The sequence below is a fragment of the Aulostomus chinensis genome, chromosome 7 (assembly GCF_037954235.1).
Source record: "Aulostomus chinensis isolate RoL2024-O1b breed Wild chromosome 7, RoL_Achi_v1.0, whole genome shotgun sequence".
NCBI classification, from domain to species: Eukaryota; Metazoa; Chordata; class Actinopteri; order Syngnathiformes; family Aulostomidae; genus Aulostomus; species Aulostomus chinensis.
Genome location: NC_141326.1, coordinates 16,822,281 through 16,842,212, shown reverse-complemented (window position 1 = coordinate 16,842,212; position 19,932 = coordinate 16,822,281). Strand labels below are relative to the sequence as shown.

Below are 19,932 nucleotides of genomic sequence, written 5' to 3'. Positions count from 1 at the left end.
GAATATTAAGATTTGAACTTTTTCTCTGCAGTCGGTGCGAACATGTTTACAAAACACTTGAGGATCCGATGACACTCCACAGTTAGCAGTTTATTTTGAAAACTCCCACACAGCTTTAGACGACACGCAGCATTCTATTCCTGTCCGCCCGTCCTAACGGTTGTCCTTAAAAAACAGGAACTGGTCTATCATTTGATCCGAGCGTCAAGAAATGTACGACACACAAGCAAAACAACCTTCAATGATAGAAAAATCCTAAAAGCTGGATTTACCAGAGCTCAGAGGAACCAGCCTTCAGTCACGCTGATAAAACCTGTAAACGTTGGCAGGAAATAAGAGAAACCCTCCTTTCTCTCACAATGGTGAAAAGTCCTTAAAAGACATTCCACATCTGCACCACTCTTAAAACGTATGGGAGTCTGGACTGTGACGGTGACACGCAATCTGAATCAAACCCATCTGCTCCTCAGTGGAGTGAACACAATCATTTGTTTTGGTAATAAAAATAATAATAATAATAACAATAAGTTCAATAGTTTAATTAAATCTTTTTTTCCAGTGAGGTGAGTGCCAATTTAAAAATATCTCACATTGAATACAGCAAATTTACACATCATTAAAATTAGCATTGATCACTTTAACACCAAATGTGTCAGAGGGATTGTCTACAAATGCAGGAAACTGGGAGGAAGAACAAAACACAATTGCTGGCAAAAAAAAAAACAAAAAAACAAAAAAAGTGAACGCATGCATCATTCTGACGCCATTTCTCCCTTTTGAAATGTAACACAGGAACTATACCACTATACCAACTAATTTCACATATATGACCTGAAAAATGCTACAATCAAGAAGACGTGGCCAGACAGACAACAGCACATGGGAGTCGCGACACATCTTTGTAACAAGCTGCAAATGTTGCTGTCAAACATCCCCCCCCCCCCAAAAGTCCGGAAATATTGACCATGGTGGAACAGAGCCGTCTGTTAGCTGCGGCGAGGTCTGGCCAGGTCTGAGTTCAGATACACTACAGTAGCTGTGATATCATCCCGATACATGCGAGCCAGGTCCTCTGGTAGAGCCAGCATGGACGCCAGCCTCTCCTGGCACAGTTCTCCATACTCACTGGTGCCAAGAGCGCGTCTGATGAGATGGGTGGCAGCGTTGGTGTCGAGAGCAGGCAAAGCACGGGCCTGGCGCTTCAGCAAGAGTTCATGCATCTGACCCAATTTCATTTGCCTCTCAGACTGTGATACTGGAGCCTGGGATTAAGATTAGAAAAATATGACATCAAGACAGAAGCAGTTAATTAGCAACAGTTACAAGATTAAATGTAACACCAAATTTCTGGGAAATTGCCATCCTCCCAGAGCCAGGCAAGACAAACACCTTCTCCTCTGTGTGTGCTGACCCATAGACACCAGCTGACTGTTAGTTAGCTTAGCACAACAAAAAGAAGTGGATGGGAAGTGTTAGCAAAGCCTTGTCTGGATTGCACAGCCATATCCTCCACTTTATATTCTGCTCCAACTAGATTGGGACCAGGATCAGGATCTTGGTTTGTTCAGAAGTAATCATTCTCATTCTGTCTTATAAATTAGCCATGATTAGCACTAGAGGTTGAGCTAGCTGTCAACAAACCCTTTTTTCTCCAGAGGTGCTGCATCATATCACGTGTCCAGCACTGTTGGATTCTAAAATGTCAATGCTATATGATAACCAATATTATATTAATGCAAGCAAAGTGTTTTGTACAAAGAATATTGATGGCATTTGACTTAAGCACACTAACACTTTCCAACCACTAGCATTCTTTGTGCTAAGCTAACTAGCGGTCAGTTAGTCTCTGTGGGACTCGGCTCCCTACTGCACACACAGAGGAGAACAGGGTTTCTCTCTTTCTTTCTGGCTCTGGAGAAGATGACAAATAAGCACATTTCCCAAAGTTACAGCTTCCTTTGAAAAGAGGAGAATATTTTAGACTGGTCTTTATTGAATGTCAAAGGAAACAATACTCAACATACCTGTAGGTGGATCCCACTCAAGTGTTCTCCCACCAGTCGTACAGCCTCCTCACTCTTTAACTCGTCCCACAGCCCATCAGTGCCAAGGATCAGAAAGCGGTCCTGAGGTCTCAGTTTGTGATAGGTGATCTCTGGGGCCACATCAAGGTAAGGTGGAGTGAGGTAGTTGGGTGGAGTGTAGTGGTAGAGGTTGAGAGAGTCCAAGTCCACTCCTGATTCCAGTCCGGCTAAGATGCTCTGCTGGAGTTCATAGCTCCACTTGAATCTCACGTCACCAAATGCTCGCAGGGGCATCAAAACCTGAAGGCACAATACGACTCCTGTTGGGAATTTATCACCTGATGGCTGTTGAGAATTACATCAAAAATGCCACTCACCCCTAGAAGTCTGTCATCAATGAGCACCTTGTCTCTCTCTGAGGGCGGGTGCTGGGCTTTGATCCGCTCTACCTCAGCCTGGTTCTGAGAGTTATGGTCCTTGGAAAGGGGTAAAGCACTCCATGAGCCGTCCTCACCCTGAACCCCTAAAACAGCTCGGCAGTCACCGGAGTTCGCCACGTGGATCCCGTCTGTGCCGACGTGAGCCACGCAGGCGGTGCAGCCGGCAAACGCAACCTGGACAGGCAATAACGAGAGTGTGTCAACACAGTGTGACAAGGAGAGTGCAGCAGAGAAACACGTGACTACCTGGATGGCTATGCTTTTCATCAGGTCATTGGAGAGCGGGACTTGAGCCTCCAGGGAGATGTCTGTATCCAGTCGTTTGAAAGCAAAATCAAGGGCATCTGGAATGCTGCAAAGGAAGCACATATATTTTATGTTTACGGATTGCTTAACTTGTCCACATACCAAATCTTTTTTTTAATCTTCTGTCATAAATGACAAAGGAATCAAATCTTGAACCAGCAAGTCTTTAATATTCTTACTTGAAATGACTGAAAGGACAAACTGAACATCAAAAGTTGTTGATTAATATTCTGTCTCTTGGCGTATTGATTTATTGTCGCATTTCTTGTCCCATGTTCTATGCAGTAATAAAGTTGAGTTTAAGTTAAAAAAAATGAACCCCACAGGCTTCCATAAATGTGACATCCGGAGCAAAGTCAACCTTTACTGATGAAAATCTGCTATACATGTGCACAGACTTCTGCTTTTATTTTCATCCAAACAGAAAAAAAAATGTATGTGAACCAGAGGGGACACTAGGAACAGGAAAGTCAACTCTCAGATTCACAAAGATCTTAGTTCAGTCTGCACGGTTGTGTTCATACCTCATGCCTTCATTGTCTTCCTCACTGTCCAGTAATTCCTGCCAGAAGACCCTGAGGTTTTCGATGTAGAGTGAAGCAGATTCGCGAGAATTATAGTCTGTATGGTGTTTGTACCACTGCAAAATGGATGGAACAGGTCTGCCTTGCTCCATACACTTCTCCAGCTCCTCCAGGCTCTGCTTGGGCGTCATTGCAATCGCTATGTAGTGCAACAACCGCTCACTGACAGCCTGGGCACACGCCCAGCCCCCATGTCCATCAAACACGCCGAAGAGCATGCCATTAGCCTGGGGAAGACAGAGAAAGTTGAGCTGAATGTTTCAGAAATGGGAGCGCGAGTAGCGAGCTGGTAAAGAGGAGAGGATACATACTTGTACACAGGTGGCTGCACTACGCCGATCCTCATTGGGTGTGTTGGCAGCAAGCTGGTTGCTCTCAAACTTTTTCACAGAACTGAGTCCTCTTCCATCAAACTCAGGCACATTGACAGTCTATGAAACAGATGTGAAACATTAAGTTGTATTATCCAGCGGTGGTGCTGTGGGGTATACACAGACCGTCAACATCACCTGGTCTAAAAGAATTACTTCACAAAAAAGTGGAATTTCCAATGCAAGTACTCCCAAAGAGTTGTCTCGATCTCACAAAGATGGTGACAAAGGTGACTCCAGAAGTCAGAGCAGGCCAGCAAAATATTAGTAGCTTGATGGTAAAGGGGCCTTGACAACAAGCAACAGCAAAACTGTCCTAAACATCTGTTCACAAACTCTCAAACACAAAGTCTAATATAATCCAAGTTTCCCTAATATGAGCCACATGCTCAGTTTTCTACAGTTTCGTGAAGATAAAAACAAACAAAATAGAACATAACCAGTAGACATGTTCACTTGAACTTGTGTTCTCTCTCTCTCTCTCTCTCTCTCTCTCACACACACACACACACACACAATTTTGTTTATTTGAAGATTATTGTGCAACTTGGATTATATTGTACAATGTGTTTGACAGTTGGTAAACTGAGGTTTTGGACTGTTTTGCTGTTGTTACTTGTCAGTCTCCATTAGCTTCAAGCTTAAATGATGTAGCTGTCATTTTCTGAATTCTGTGAGTATTTACATGACTATTTACATGATTATTATTTCAGGGCTACTGCTAAACACTTTAAAGCAAAAAACAACATGTATCTGTGCAGGGTTACAAATATTAGTTAAGTTTATCTACATGAACACCCATATGTCTGTTTTAAAAACCATGCTTGTACTTTATATAAATGCTGTGACCTAAACACAACCTTGACAGGTAATGCAAATGTAACCTGTGTCATCTAGTACCTGCTCATTAGAACGCAGAATGCTGTTGATCTGAACTTGGTTGAGGTGGAAGTCTAGATCCTGGCGAGTCGACAGGTGCCGCTCACCCTGAGCTCCTGACCCTTGACGTCTGCAGAGCCACTGGTCTGGTTTGTAGGTACCCCCGGATGATAGGCGACGAGCCTGGACTGGCCTCAATTGGGAGGGAGGGACCGCAAGAAGATGGAAATACTGAGACGGAAAAATAGTTGAAAAGGGGTTAACTTTTTTTGTTCAGGAAAAATATTCAGAATGCAAAACACAATGTTGAGATTATGAGAAAATTATCAAACCTGTAGGGGGGCACAAGAGGAGAGAGTGTAGCTTGAAGCTCGTTGAAGGATACTGGCGTACACACGCCCAGGCATTTCTGGCGTGAACGTTTTGTTGTTATGCTTCCTTCTGTGTATAGGGCGAAAAAATAAATGAATGAGGACACGGTTGTGCGTGAAAGTCCGCTTCATAACTCAGAGAAAACCACAGCAAACGCACAATCATAGGCTAGATACCCGGTGGCTAACGTTAGCGAGCACTAGCTACGACGTGAGTTTGCAAACCGGTGAGTGTTATCATCCCGCGTCTAACGTTATTCCGAGACCTTTCCTTAACCTTTATGTTTACACCCTGACTGATGATAAAAAACGACACGAAAGCAATCTGACCTTGGTTAAATTTCCAGTGGATCTACGTAGATTGGCAACAAACTGCCTGATGCATCACTTGACCTGCCGATAAGTGACGTCAGTCGCGTTCAGGGTCTGTCACACTGTGGGAGAAAGGAGTCCGGTCAAGAGAAACTTGAGGGTTGAAATTAAACTATAATTGTTTTCGACGCATGCAGCCTAGTCTGTGATATTACAAATGTCTGCAAATCTACTAGTCGTCCATTCTTCTTTAAAAAGGGGTCTATTTGTATGAACAAACATAATCAAAAATTACTACAATTACTTAAGGATTCATTCATGATTGACAAGCGGAGATGACAGCAAAGGTTACAGCTAACGTAGGCGAAGTTTTATTGAATTAACAATAAAAAAATGAGATTTTAGAGCCTCCTGAAGTATTAAAATAGGAAATTGGTTCAGAATAAATGTTCCTTTGAGACAGCTGCTGATTTGGGTTACACATTTGTCACTAGAAAGTTAGAAGACATAATATTTACTACGCTTAGCTTTAGTTTTGGTATCTTATCTTAAGCTAGCGATATTTTTTACATCGTTAGCAAAAAAAATGCCACACAGCCTAGAGCTGAATCTCTGTTGATGGTTTTGTAATTTGAAGACAACTGTATGTTGTATGGTTTCAGAGTTGAAAACCAACGAGACGTTTGAAGAAAGAAACGAATGGGACTATGTTTTGCACGAACATCCGCAATAGTAAGTAGTATCGATGCTAAATCTACGTACAAAGTGTTTTGTTATGATTAGAAGCTGTTAGTTTAGTGTGTATTAAAAAAAAAAGATGTCTTTCTAGCATGTAACTGATTTAATTTTTCATCTTTCAGCCACAAAAACGGACCTGAGTTTGCTGCTTGAGTGTCTGAAGTCTCAAATGAAATGTCCTGAATTACAGAAGCAAGCCCTTCTTACGATTCACTCAATATGTGAAAACAGAGGTAATGTCTTAAATACCATGTACCTGTCCTAAACCATCAACTACATCTATGAACCCTGCCAGTACAGTCCCGTAAACGTATTATCTAGTGATGCCTGTTGTACATGACACCTTGACACCTGTCTGTTTCACATTACTTTGTTCTTTTTTTTTTTCTTCAGAGGATAATGTGGACCTTCTGAGGGAAATGGGAGGTGTGACATTTGTCTATAACCTCTCCAAATCCAGTATTGTCCATTCAGATGTTAGGGAGACTGCACTCTTTACACTTGGCACTCTAGCAGAAGCAAACGGTAGGTGTGTGGTTGTAGTTCTTGCTTAGTTCATTAGGTGAAGTTTTGCAGTACTGAAGTGCATGTTGGTTTCCCCTTCTCCCAATGTTTTTAATTTGAATTTTATTAAGTAGGGATGAAGCAATTATCAGTTTCCATTCATGGCATGAATTAAAGGTGTTGCTGATTTGCAACTCTTGCCCTTTATTGGACTTACAGTACAGTATAACTAAAATGTGTAGCCTTCTGTTTCAAGAACTGATTGCAGAAAGTAAATCAATACAGTTAAATACAGGTAACTCAATGCCACAATAAATTTGATCACCTTTGTATTTTTGCTGAAATGGGTACAGGTCTGGTTTGCTCTTGGCCAGAAATGAAGGATGACTGGTAAAATTAATCAATCCAGGCATCAAAAGTGACAATCCATTTCATGTGTTCCGTCAAAGTGCTAAATATTAGCAGAAAACATGGGCACCAGAACTCATAATAATGTTAAAACATTTCCATACACCTAATCTAGGTGATATGAATGACTTAAGAGGACTGTATGATTTGGCCCGCTGCCATCAAGATTCAGTCTTTGAAGCGTGTTAACATTCATCCTGCGTGCAATCATATGTTGATAATATCTCTGAACTGCTGTTATGTGGCAGGCTACTTTTAAATGCAGTACATTTTAAGCTTTACTGATTGAAGATATTCTGTGTTTTTTTTCTGGTAGTTTACTGCAAGAACTCGCTGTGCAGAAAGGAAATGTTTGTGGAGCTGGTTGGTTGGTTGATGAAAGAAGACATCCCACTGACACTGAAGAGAGTCTCTGTCTATTTGCTCTCTGTGTTGGTAGCTGGCAATAGTAAGAGTTACGGCTGTCATGCTTTTGTGGATGCTTTAGTCACTTCACATATAATTCTGTTTGTTTTTATCTATCTTTTATCAATGTTAGTCTCATGTTACTGCTATTGCAGAAGCAGGACAGACTTTAGCTCAAACCACTGGCTGCCTGGACATTTTGTTGGACCTCTTTAGGTATTTGTATTGTGAAACACAGAAATATTATATAGCCAGACCCAGAATTCACATTCCCATTGGTCTGCAGGACGTTACAGAATACTCTCAGCTGAGCACATAGATCTAAATTCAAATACCTTTTGGCAGGAACACTTTCCCCCTCTCTAAAGGGGCCACAGTGAGACCAGAGAATGCAACTCAGACCTTCCAACTGTGGGCGTCTGTGTCGAGTGCTCTCTGTGGATGTGTCAACAATCCTCAGAATGGTAAGAGCAGTCCTATATTTGTGCTTGGGATACACAGTTCTGGATTTATTGCTGATATCTGAGATGGATTTTTTTTTTTTTTTTTTTACAACAGACTTGGTCCGTAGGCGAAGGGTACAGATGTCAATATAATCAGTAAAAAATGAGTTTATTTGGTATTTATATTTTATACATACTGGAAAACATGTTTAAGCAATTACTCTTTGCAATTATCCTAATATTATTATTAAAATTTAGGGTGCAATCAAGGAATATTACACGAGACCAACACCTGAACACACAGTTTAGAAAAGGCTTGGCTAAGTTGTAAGTCAGTCTGTCTTTTGACTTCCAGAGGCAGGTCAGCATATCTGTGTTGCGGCCTTTCCCACTATAAAAGTCTGGCTTCAGCAGATTTCTTTTCCCATCCCTGAGATTTTTCAACCCATCTGCTCCTTCATAGCAATGACAGTTGCCAACAACTGTAAGTATAAGACATGGAATCTCTTCAACTAAATCTGTCTTTTCAAACAATGTCAAAATCCACACAACTCAATTTTCGCCTCCTATTTGTTTTGGCAGCGTTTGCTCAGGAGAGCTTCTCAGCCTCTGGGGTATTAGAAACTGTCACCCGCTCGCTGGTTTGTCTACCTTCTGGAACAGAGACAAGCTTGTGGTCTTGCCAGCTTTCTGTAACAATATCCAAGACTTTGTCAGCTTGCATCACTGACAACTGTTTGTATTGCTCTCCCACATGCACACACATACATTAACAGGCCACCTAAACAACTCATCTGTTTCCGTCTCTTTTCACAATCTTTTTTTTATAGCAAATCTGGCTTCCAGTTTGGCTCAGTATGGTGTAGTTTCTCACCTCGTCTCCCTGCTGACCAGCCCCCACCTCGACTGTGAGGACAGGCTCACGGTTTTACTTACCCTAGGCCACTGCACCGAGGCCTCAGGTAAGAACTAGAGATAGTTCTCGTAGCAAATCATTTCTGCCAGTGTTATTTCCATTCACACCAGAAGTAGTCACTTTCGCATACTCCAACAGACTTCCTTCCTTCAAGATAACATCGTCACCCTTCACTATCCAAATATTTTTCCTAGTATTGTGTTTTTTCCTGACTGTAGAGGATCACCAGTTCCAGATGGTACAATGCGGAGGCCTGCCGCTTATCATAACCTTACTGGCAGAGGACACAAATGAGGATATCAGGAAGGCTGCTACGTTCATATTACAGTCCTGCAAACAGGCCAGTAAGTCAAAGCTGCAACAACACTGGTGAGACAAAGTCTGTATTGAGCAACTCTGAATTCAAGATCCATCGTCAACAAAAATCACAGAAGAGCAGATGGTCAATTCCCTGTTCCCTTTGTGATGCGCTTATATTTTTAGCACTCTTGAGCATTAAAGACTGGAATAATGTAGAAAAAAATCAATAGGAGTAGATATTAAGTGATGTGACACGAGACGCTGAGGATTTCTAGCCTTCATGTTCTGTGTTTTTTGGCATGTGCTTAATGCATGTTCTTCACCGTGGTTTGTGTTTCTCTTTATTCTTACTTTAAAGAAGTATTTCCTCCCAACGAAAACTTCAATATCACTGTAGCTTACTATGTAGCTTGGTCAAGCAACACTGCTCTTACAAGAGAGTGCAGAAGAAATTTTCTTATATTTTTTATATGTTTAATGGATGCAAGAGAGTATGCTCTTTAAGATCCTCTCCACATAGAGACAGACAACCATTCACACTCACAGTCACACCTACGGTCAATTTAGAGTATCAATCAGCCTCGTCCTCTCTTGATGTCTTTGGACTGTGGGAGGAAGCTGGAGTACCAGAGAGAACCCACGCAGGAACAGGGAGAACATGGAGACTCACGCAGAAAGATCCGTGCTGGAGCCGGGGCTTGAACCCGGAACCTTCTTGTATATAAATGTTTAGACAGCCTATTTTTGAAGCCCTGGAATATTAAGTGAGGAGAGTGTGAATGGTTAAAGTGTTTGTGGATTGAATGTTGGGCATTAGCTCTTCTAATTCCCTCTCTGTGCAGCCATGTCCTTGAGAGTTCCTGGTCTTACATCCAGACAAGGGGGGGCTGAAGATGTGGAGCCCATTACAAACATAAAAGGCTTTGAGAGCTCAGCCCAAGAGTTGTTGTCCCGGATTCAACTACTGGAGAAAAGACAGGCAGAAGTCAGACATGCACTCACACTCATCACCAAAATTCCCCTCTGCTTGTAGCTTTGTGACTCATAGTATGTGCTTTTGTGTATCTTTTGCAGGCTGAGGATGAACAGAAAAATACAGGTCTGGCCACTTCAGCTGAGGAGTTTGGCCAACCATTTCTTCCCCCAGCCGTGTCGTTTTGTCTGCAGCAAACGGATAATCTGAAAACCAGCAGTACCCTGAGGAATGAGGGAACCCTGGGTGAGAGGAGCATTAACCTTCAGACTGTCAAAAATGTGAACAAGGGGGAATATGACAATCAAGTGAAGAGCGTGAGCTCCAATTTGAGTAACCACAAAGAGAAAACCAGTGAAGAGACTGTGCGGCATTCAATGTACAAGGGTACTGGAGCCCGGATGTCTTCCCAGTTACCATCACTAGAGGAAGACAGAGAGGCGCATACAGCTGACAGGTTGGTAGAGTTCCTCTGTTGCTTACCTTTTAGAGAAGCTTGTGAAATGTTGACCTGCGCAGTTACTTCTTCATTTGTTTGTTGTGTTTTAGTCATCTGTTTAAGCCTGCGGAACTGCTTAGGCTGAATGCACCAAAAGAGACAGCACGCTCTGTTGGAGGCGGTAAGAACGTCATAGCAACCTGTCTTTACTTGCATGTTTGTGCTCAGCATAAGTGTGGTTTCCCAATGTTTTTCAAGCAACCTTTTTTATGTTAAGAGATGCAGGACAATGATAAAGTTCTAAAAGTCCCGGGGGAAGAACACTCTCTCACTCAGTATCGATGTGCAGGTCAGTGAACAGGAAGCACAGCAAAATATTTCACTCTGTTAATAAATGGCCATTCACACAAGCAGGAGGCGTCTCCCTTTTGATCTCATCTGAAATAAATTTGAACAATTACCCAGGATTCTTTGCTGCACAGTTTGTGTTTTGTGTAGGGTGTGGTGATTAAATTTTAGAATCCATGATCTTCTATCTGAACAGTAACAGCCTATTGCAAAAATAGTCTTCATTTTACAGCTATCTCCATATCTAATTTCAGTCCTGTGTCAAACTCCCTTGTTAATTTTCACATTTAGTTATCCTCATACTGTTGTATACAGATTAAGAGCTTAATCTTAGTCAGAGAAAACTATTTCATTCTAGTTTTTGATGATAAAAATGCCTAATTCTGTTTTATTTTTCGTCTTTTGACCAAAGTACACATTCATTTTTGTCACATTTTAATAATGGAATCTTTTCTTATCGGTTTGTTGTCATTAGTTTTAGTCAACAAAATGTCCTCCATTGTAATTTTTTACTAAATTTCCGCAACATAATTTAAAATTCTACCCTTTCACATTCCCACAAAAAACATTATAATTTTCTGTGATAATGAGAACAATGATTTAAAAATTATTACCACTAATATTGACAATACAGCAAGTAAACTTAATAATAAGTGCATATAAGTATTTTTTTCTCAAATGGTGCAGCCAGGATTCAGTTGGATCAGCCTTTGTCTTTCTCTCCTTAAGGTTGTGTTTTGCCTTTTGAGGCAGTGACCAGCCGCACTTTTGTATCGCTGCTGTCCTCCTGCCGTCAGAACTGTGACATGCACAATGTTCTACTGAAGGCCACAGAGCACTTCAGGACTCGTCACTGCACCCGTCTTTTAAGAAGAGAGCCTCAGTTCAAACCTGTAGAGCTGACAGACCCAAAAAAATCAGCAGCCGATCCACAGAGAAGCTGGAAAAACTGGAAGGGTGGGTGTAGTTACATCCTTACACTCTGATTGGTTATTCCAGACGTATTGATAGTCTAGGGTTGGGATATAATGACATGTTAGGATCTATCATTCAAAGCAACCACCTCGTTTCCACCTCAGTAGACAAACAAACAACCTATTAAAATCAACAGCAAACATTCACTGACTCTGGTTAACTATCTAGTCAGTTTGCTGCAGCCTTAGTTTTAAATGATCCTCCTGTATGAATTCAATAGAACACATTTCTTCAGTGTTCTGCCTCAAGCATGAGGTGCTTAACTCATGCATCAGTTGATTGGTCGTGTTGAAAGGTTGCACTCTGCAACTCTCTTGAACTTCATCTTAGTAAGAGAAATGTAAACTGAACCAACACATAGAATTATTACGGGCAGATGTTTTCGCTCATTCCTCATTTATGTTGCAGTTGTTCCAAACTATCTACATGAGCCAATTAATTTTATTTTCCTTGTCCATTGCTTCGTAATTGCTGCTCTTAAAAACCCTCACTAAAAGTACACAGTACTTGACTATTGGTTTACACTGTCTCATTTGTTCTGTGTAAAAGAGGTCAGCCTGACTCCCATATGTAAAGGATCTGGGCGAGCCGAGCAAACCCTGCCAGAGCACAGTAAGAAGCGATACAATGGTAAGAATTACGCTGCAGTGGAGTGACTATGTATAAAGCTCTGTTTTGCAAGCATGTCTGACAGCTTCAGCATCCTGGCAACAACTTAGTTAACGTACCTAATTTCAACAATATGTCATAAAACCATGCAGAGCAGTGGTGCATTATCATGCGAGGCAAGTCAAACCAGTATCTCTAAGCTACTTCTTCATGACATCATGCGTGACTGCAGAAAGGCGTACGTCAAGGAAAGATGTTGCTGAAAACAATGAATTGAAAGGAACAAGCCAGCTTTTTGGAAAGTGTGCAAATTATCCATCATTTTTGGTGCTGGACTCAAAGATAAATACCCTTCTCTCCTCTCTTGTGAATTACTGAGCTCCAGACCCCCACCAGATGACCAACTGCTAGTTAGCTTAGCTGCAATAAACATTCACAGTTGGGCAGTGAAGAAAGCTCTCTCTTCAAATACGCTTTTCTCCAAAATGATCTTTGTCTTCATTAATAGAGCGAGGGTTTGTTCTTAACATTTGCTATGAGAAAAAAGTGTTGAAAATTATGTCATTTTGTTATTTTATCAGATACATGGAGCTACTTGCCACCGTCTCCCAGCCATCCTGTTTTGCTGTCTCTGTTTCCTCTTTGGTGTGTACTCTGGTCCAAATAGATCAGGATCAGGGTCCTGGTTTGTCCAGAAGTAATCCTCCTCATCCTCTCCTTTAAAGTCGGTCATGATTAGAAGCAGCATTCGCTCTTTTAGTCACGAAGGTACAATGGGGCATTTGATGTGCTGCATCAAATCACTTGGCCCGTTAAAGGAAGTAGTTCTGTGTACTGTATGTATCTGTCTCTGACATAACATCTTTGGTTTTTTAATAATTTTTCTCGGTGGATCTGAAGCACTTCTCTTCATGCAAACATGAACTGATTTTGAGAAAAGTGTATTTGATGGCTTTTTTTTAGTTACTGTCTCTACTGTCCCATTGCTAGCATTCATAGTCGCTAAGCTAGCTGATGGAAATTTGGCACTTTGTATTGCACACAGAGAGGAGAGAAGAGTAACTATCTACTAGTATGGCTCAAAAAATGATGTACAATAGGCATTTTTCCCATGTTGAGGTGTTCCTCCAAATACTCCCAAGCTGCAGTTATATAACAAATGCAGTCCAGCAATCATGTTCAGTTGTGCAATGTGTAAGTCTTCAACTTCTACTCCTCACAGGCATCACCTTGAACCCACTGCACAGAGGAGTTCCACTGAAGACGCACACCTCTTGCAGCTGGCCTGGTATGTCTGTGACATTACAGCTGCAACATATCATTTACAGTCCAGTATACTGAACTTGGCTTATTCTGCAGCATTGAGACCATCACTTATCCTCTCAAATCCAGCTCGACATCCCTGAAAAGGCCTCATGTGTGCCTCAAGGTTACTTGAAGTGTGTGTGTGTGTGTGTGTGTGTGTGTGTGTGTGTGTGTGTGTGTGTGTGTGTGTGTGTGTGAGAATGTCATTACTGAGAGCCTGTGATGGGAGCTGCAGTGTGTTTTTGGCAACCAACAAACCGAAGAACAGAAAGAATGTTGAACTGCTGCCAGTATTCTCACAATGCAGGCAAGAGCTGGTTCAGGGCGGCACAGCTGTATGCGTGTGTGTGTGTCTGTGCCTGTGTGTATCTGCATTCGTGTGTGAGAAGGGGAGTTAAAGGGTGTGTTTCCATGCTTTCGTGCTATGCCAGTGACATGCTGCTGAAAGGCATTTTAGGCTGGTCCATATTTCTTTTTTTTGTTGTTCTTCTGTGTATTGTGCTGTAAATAAGAGAGTATATATGTTATGGGTGTGTGTCATCGACCTCGTTTTTTTCTCACCTGCTTTTCCAGTTTTGCTAATTCACAAGCCTTCAGACTCTGTGTAGCTGTAATGCGGTTGCAGCATGCTGTTGGAGTGCAGTCGAGGATCGTTCTTCTTTCAGCGCTGTCATGCTGAGATTTACTGTATCTCAATACATCTCAGCCAAATGCATTTTCCAGTGCTTACTGTGTGTGATTTTTCTCTTAAAATGCAACGAGATGTTTCCACTTCTCTCTGTTAAGTTTTCTCAGACTTTAATTTCCCTTCTCCACCATTGGCTTACCTCCTCCTCCTCCTCCTCCTTCTTCTCCTCCTTTATCAGTCCTTCTCTTTTGTTCTTCTAAACAGCAGCTGTGTTATCTGTGACAGGCGATGTACCTCGAAAGAGGAGTCTATTTTCTTGCTCTCTGGAGCATTAGTCTTAGCCATATTAGGCAAGAGTGGGCAGCATTTCCTTCCAGAGTGTAATTATGACATAGATAAAATAAACAAATGGCAACACATCAGATGATTGAATTTTTGCAAGGTTGAGTAGATAAGAGTGGAGCAGCCATGCAGGGCAACGCGGTGGCTCAGTGGTCCCTCCAGATGCTCTGGCTTCATACACCGTGAATAAGAACATGTATGTTAGGTTGGGTCCCTAAGCACTGCAAGCAGCAGTTCACTGCTCTGTCAAGAGTTCTTCTAGTTAACTTTCATTGAAGGTCCTCTGCTTTGTAAAAGATTTTCTGCCTGGCAACTAAATAAAGAGAGCATTTCAGAGCTTTTGTTCCTCTTTGTCCATCGTGAATAGTTTGTGGCATATTTAGCATGTTTGGTTTAAAAAAGTGTCTCCATGTGTCTCCATCCCTTAAACACTGCAGTACTCACTCAGCATCAGACAATTAGATGTCCACCCTTGGCATTCAGAGTCAACTTTCCTCCTCTGGCATACTTGTAGTACTTGGGCAGCGCAGGACACTCTGACGAAGCCCAAGTCCTGGAACTTCTTTTTGTTGTATAGCTTTACAGCTATTCACCCAAAGAGCCTAGCAGACCTGCCATTTTTAATGAGCCAAATCTTCCTAAACGGATTTTCAGGGTAGGTTGTTAGTAGCTTGGTTGCTCAGAGTTTGTTGTTGTTTTGCTCAGTGGTAATGTTTATGCCCGCAACATCGCTTCGGTAAACCAGACAGCAGCTAATGTGCAAGCCTGCCTTTAGTCCAGGCTTAGAGCAGAGAGGGCCCTCTCCTGGGATCAATACAGACACACTGAAGTCATTTGCACAGACAGTCATTAACATAATGCTGCCTTTTATTGATTTTTGGGGGGATGTGTGCATTTGGGATGTTTTGTTTTCCTTTAAGAATGTATGGGCCAGATTGAGAAAGTTTGCCAGCTGTTTCTGGCCATTGTACCATATTTTACCCATGTGTAGTCTAAGCCCAGTTGTTTGAATAACAAAAGACAGACGCATGCAAACTCAGACTATTATCTTTTTTTAAATCTAGAAAGAAGAATGCAGAGTAATGGAGGACATCATGCACTAGATGAGCAGCAGAAGGCCAGTAGAGATTGCTGTTCCACTGTAAGATTTGGAAACAATATTTTCAGTCAAACTCTATCTGTTATGAACATTGCCTGCAAGTTTTCCAAATATGCCACAAGAGAATACTGTGGTTCACTGAGTCTGTAAAAGTGTCTGAGAAATACAGGAAGTACAGTGAAAAGAAGAGATCCAAGTATCATTTTCCAAGAATGAGTTACATGTTGCCTCATAACTGAGCGTCGTTTAGCTTCCTCTTATAGCATCAATGCTTATGCAGGCTTATGAATCTGAAGCCTAGTTGGAAAGAACCAAAATCTGAATGTGGTTTCATTTATTTACAAAACAGGAGACAAAGTCATTGGCAATGCTGCCAAAATCCCATACAGGGAAGGATTATAGCAGGTTTGCTTGTTATTTTTCCCTAAAATGGTGGGTATTTTAAGTGCAAATTAAATAAAAAATCTGATATATTTTTTAGAAAATTTTAGCATCTTTGGATAGAAACTGAAAAGAAATGTCCCCTTTGTGGGACTAACAAAGGCTTATATTACCTTGGCTCGGCTTGGTTTATCTTATCCGGTCTTATCTTATCTTATCTTGGTTCATCTTATCCGGTCTTATCTTATCTTATCTTGGTTTATCTTATCCGGTCTTATCTTATCTTATCTTATCTTATCTTGGTTTATCTTATCTTATCTTATCTTGGTTTATCTTATCTTATCTTATCTTATCTTGGTTTATCTTATGCGGTCTTATCTTATCTTATCTTATCTTGGTTTATCTTATGCGGTCTTATCTTATCTTATTATATCTTATCTTATCTTGGTTTATCTTATCCGGTCTTATCTTATCTTATCTTGGTTTATCTTATGCGGTCTTATCTTATCTTATCTTGGTTTATCTTATCCGGTCTTATCTTATCTTATCTTATCTTATCTTGGTTTATCTTATCTTATCTTATCTTATCTTGGTTTATCTTATGCGGTCTTATCTTATCTTATCTTATCTTGGTTTATCTTATGCGGTCTTATCTTATCTTATTATATCTTATCTTATCTTGGTTTATCTTATCCGGTCTTATCTTATCTTATCTTGGTTTATCTTATGCGGTCTTATCTTATCTTATCTTATCTTGGTTTATCTTATCCGGTCTTATTTTGTCTTATCTTCCCTTATCTTATCTTATTCTCATCTTATCTTATTCTTATCTTGGCTTGTCTTATCTTATCCTTTCTTATTTTATCTTACCTTATCCTCTGTCAGTGTCCTTAAACTCAACAAGGGGAAACTTTCAACAGCTATAATGATGCTGTTATAATAGAGATAATCAAATGTCAAGTTACTCCAAATCGATTTTCATGGTTTACTGAAATGAAATTGAGACCAAATGCTGTCTTGAAGGTGGGAAACAGAAACTCTTCAGAGTGGCTGGGAATAATCACTGCAATTTTTAGTTTATGGGCTGAAATGTGCAAAAACACCAGTATGGTTTACTAGTATTCAGACCGTTTCAGCAAATTATTTTGAATAACAACCACTAAACAAATGAAAAGCAGATGTTTTTCAAGCACATATTCTCCTATTTTCACCCCCCCCCCCCCCCCCATTTCTGTCTGTCTTGTTATTGTTTTTAGCAAAAGAAGCGGAAAAACTTCAGCCATGAGGAGTTGCGTTACCTCCTGTGTGGAGTAAAGACGTATGGCTTCAGCTGGAACTCTATACTGTGGTCACACCCTTTCCAGCCTGGACGTACCAATGTTGACCTGGCAAAGAAGTACCGCCGTCTGATGGTAATAAAACCAGCGTGTTGTTTTCCCATGATGATTGTCTAATTGCCATTACCTGCCTGACTGTTTTTCCATGTGTTTTGCCTTCAGAAAGGTAAAGCCCAGGATGCTGGCTGTGAATAATCCTGGAATAAAAGATCCTGGACCAGAGTATTGTTCATGTCCTTTTGTAAATGAACAGACTTTCTTTATTTGAAAGGTGTTCAGTTCCACTCTGCATTGTTACTGAAAAGCTTTAAATACCATATGCTTACAACATCCCATAGTTCTGATATTTGCTTGATTTTCACTGCTTTGTTGAGAGTTTGTAAATTCATTCAGCTGGACTTTTAGGTTTGTTTGCTATTATTTTGGGTTTTATTTTACTTGTTTTTTTGTGTTAGCATCCCTGCATATCCTACTTGTATTTAATTCTGCAGCCTTTTTAGGAAATATTTATTTGCCGTCCTCCATAGCTACATAGAAGGATGCCCCTCTCTCCTCTGTGTGTACATTAGGGAGCAGACACCCCTTAAGACCTGCTGACTGCACAATGAATAATAGTATATGGGGAGTTGTAGCCCATCAAATGTCACTGAATAATACACTTAAGTCTGAAATGGTCCGGGCTAAATTAACACCTGTTGTCTGTTACATCTGCTATGAAATGATTGACATTTCAGGGACATTGTTATTTTAGAATCCGATCCAATCCTGTCTGGGTGCAGTGATTTGCCAAAGCACATCAAGTCTTTGCTGAATAAAATAAAACATTTTTTAACGACTGGAGAGTTGACTTCCACAACTAATCACAGCTGAACATTTTAAGAGAGGATGAGACTGATTATTTATGGATAAACCAAGATCCCGAACCTTATCTTATTTGGTGAAATTTGGTGGAGGATTGCTAACACTTCTCACTACTGTGCTAAGCTAACTGATGGTCAGCAGTCTTAGCCCCCTAATGTATGCACAGAGGAGAGAAGGGCGTCTATCCTTTTGTGAGGCTCTGGAGCGGATTACAAACATGCACATTTTGTTAAAGGTTGGCATGTTCCTTTAAGCTGTGCAGGTTTATGTATGTAGCTTACTGCATGAGATGTTTTTCAGTCAGCACCCATCCTCTTGTTCTGGTGTGTGGAGTTCAGAAGTGAAAACATAAAGTGAGTCTCACAACAGTTTGTATGTTCTGTTGTAGTTCCACGTCTGTTTGGAATCTTAAAAATCAACTGTACAGGCCGCCTCTGTAAATTAGATGCAGACCAGAAACTGCCATGTGTGCTGGTTCGACTCCAGCTGGACCTCTTGTATTATCTCTTTTCCTCTCATTACAAGTCACCCGACAAAGGCTAAAAACGCCCCATCCGACCATTACATTTGTGTTACTTCCTTTATATATGGTGTAACGGAAGTTCTATTTTCTACTTTGGCTGCCAGAATCCAGAGAGAGAGAGAGAGACAGAGAGAGGGAGACAGGAAATGAAGACAGACTCAAATCCAGCAGTCTTGTTTACTGAGCTGAAATCCTCTGGTATGACAGGAATCACAAATAGAGCGGATCACTCCTCTTATCTTCGCTTGGTGAGCATCACTTCAGTCTTTCCATATAGATGATGGAGACAATCTCCTCGAGGGCCTCTCCCACTCCTCGGAGACTCACTGGTGTTGCCAAAACCGAGGGACTTACCCGTTTATCATGCCTGGAGGCGTAGGCTCTTTGAGTGAGGTGTGGCTGGGTGAGACACATTTTTGGGGGGTGTAAGAATCATGGATTACTGAACAAGAAGCTGCGACAGATCAGAATGTGAAGAAGCTGCAGTAGTTACTTTGAACACCTGTGGAGCTTAATGACGTTGAAGAAGAAACGTCCCCTCCTTAGAAGACGGACAGATTGCTTTCCTGTCAAATTGACAGAGTTAATGCTTTTGTTAGTGTTGTTTCATCAGGCAGCAATGGCCCCTCATACCAATCCACTGACTTATTTGTCAAGATGTTGGGATAGCAGCGCATTGAGGGAGGGGGGAGTGTGGTGGGAGAGGCATGTAAGAGGCAGATTTCTCATGGACCGAGACAGTCACACTGGAGACTTTTGACCCAGGCCCCCTAAAACCCCCCTTCCTCTGGAAAGAATGTGCCCCCCCCTTTCACCCTCTCTCCCACAAGACTGTGAGAAGGCACTGTCTTTACATGATCTGTACTATGTTGGATGGAATTTGATTTCCATATGTGAGCAATGTCTCGTGCATGTTCTAGTGTGTGGTTTTACATTGCGAAAGGGGAACTCTCCACTCCTACAGACTCATGGTCTACGCTTCCCTATAGGCTTTTTTGTCCATTTTTCAATACTTTGGATTCATGTCTTTACCCCCAAACCCCCACCCAACCTCAAAAAAGAAAAATAGTTGAAAATTTTTAACATTTTATGAATAATCGGTTTTGTTTTG

At 41.2% G+C, this 19,932-nt stretch overlaps 2 protein-coding genes across 6 annotated transcripts; one reads left to right on the top strand and one right to left on the bottom strand.

Annotated features, from left to right (window-relative positions):
- Positions 1–93: 93 nt before the first annotated feature.
- On the bottom strand, positions 94–5,409 carry pdp2 (putative pyruvate dehydrogenase phosphatase isoenzyme 2). Its single transcript, XM_086208824.1, has 9 exons — positions 5,306–5,409; positions 4,937–5,045; positions 4,626–4,835; positions 3,666–3,785; positions 3,295–3,581; positions 2,711–2,816; positions 2,402–2,638; positions 2,025–2,324; positions 94–1,262 (listed from the first exon to the last, which is right to left on the bottom strand). The coding sequence occupies exons 2-9, from the start codon at positions 5,009–5,011 to the stop codon at positions 987–989; spliced, it is 1,611 nt and encodes a 536-aa protein (XP_086064950.1). The 5' UTR covers positions 5,012–5,045; positions 5,306–5,409; the 3' UTR covers positions 94–986.
- An 8-nt stretch (positions 5,410–5,417) lies between these two features.
- terb1 (telomere repeat binding bouquet formation protein 1) lies at positions 5,418–19,889 on the top strand. 5 transcript variants are annotated; one of them, XM_086208820.1, is made up of 21 exons: positions 5,418–5,447; positions 5,950–6,019; positions 6,148–6,258; positions 6,419–6,550; positions 7,254–7,385; positions 7,498–7,558; positions 7,688–7,806; positions 8,141–8,269; positions 8,368–8,520; positions 8,616–8,747; positions 8,920–9,045; positions 9,844–9,986; positions 10,076–10,431; positions 10,524–10,594; positions 10,691–10,762; positions 11,491–11,718; positions 12,286–12,366; positions 13,568–13,633; positions 15,685–15,761; positions 17,357–17,512; positions 17,600–19,888. In XM_086208820.1, the coding sequence occupies exons 2-21, from the start codon at positions 5,995–5,997 to the stop codon at positions 17,630–17,632; spliced, it is 2,403 nt and encodes an 800-aa protein (XP_086064946.1). In that variant the 5' UTR covers positions 5,418–5,447; positions 5,950–5,994; the 3' UTR covers positions 17,633–19,888. The 5 variants fall into 5 exon arrangements, 4 of the variants coding, with proteins under 4 accessions (XP_086064946.1, XP_086064944.1, XP_086064945.1 ...); XM_086208818.1 differs by lacking the exon at positions 5,418–5,447 and adding an exon at positions 5,485–5,646; XM_086208819.1 differs by lacking the exon at positions 5,418–5,447 and adding an exon at positions 5,652–5,784.
- The last annotated feature ends 43 nt before the right edge of the window (positions 19,890–19,932 follow it).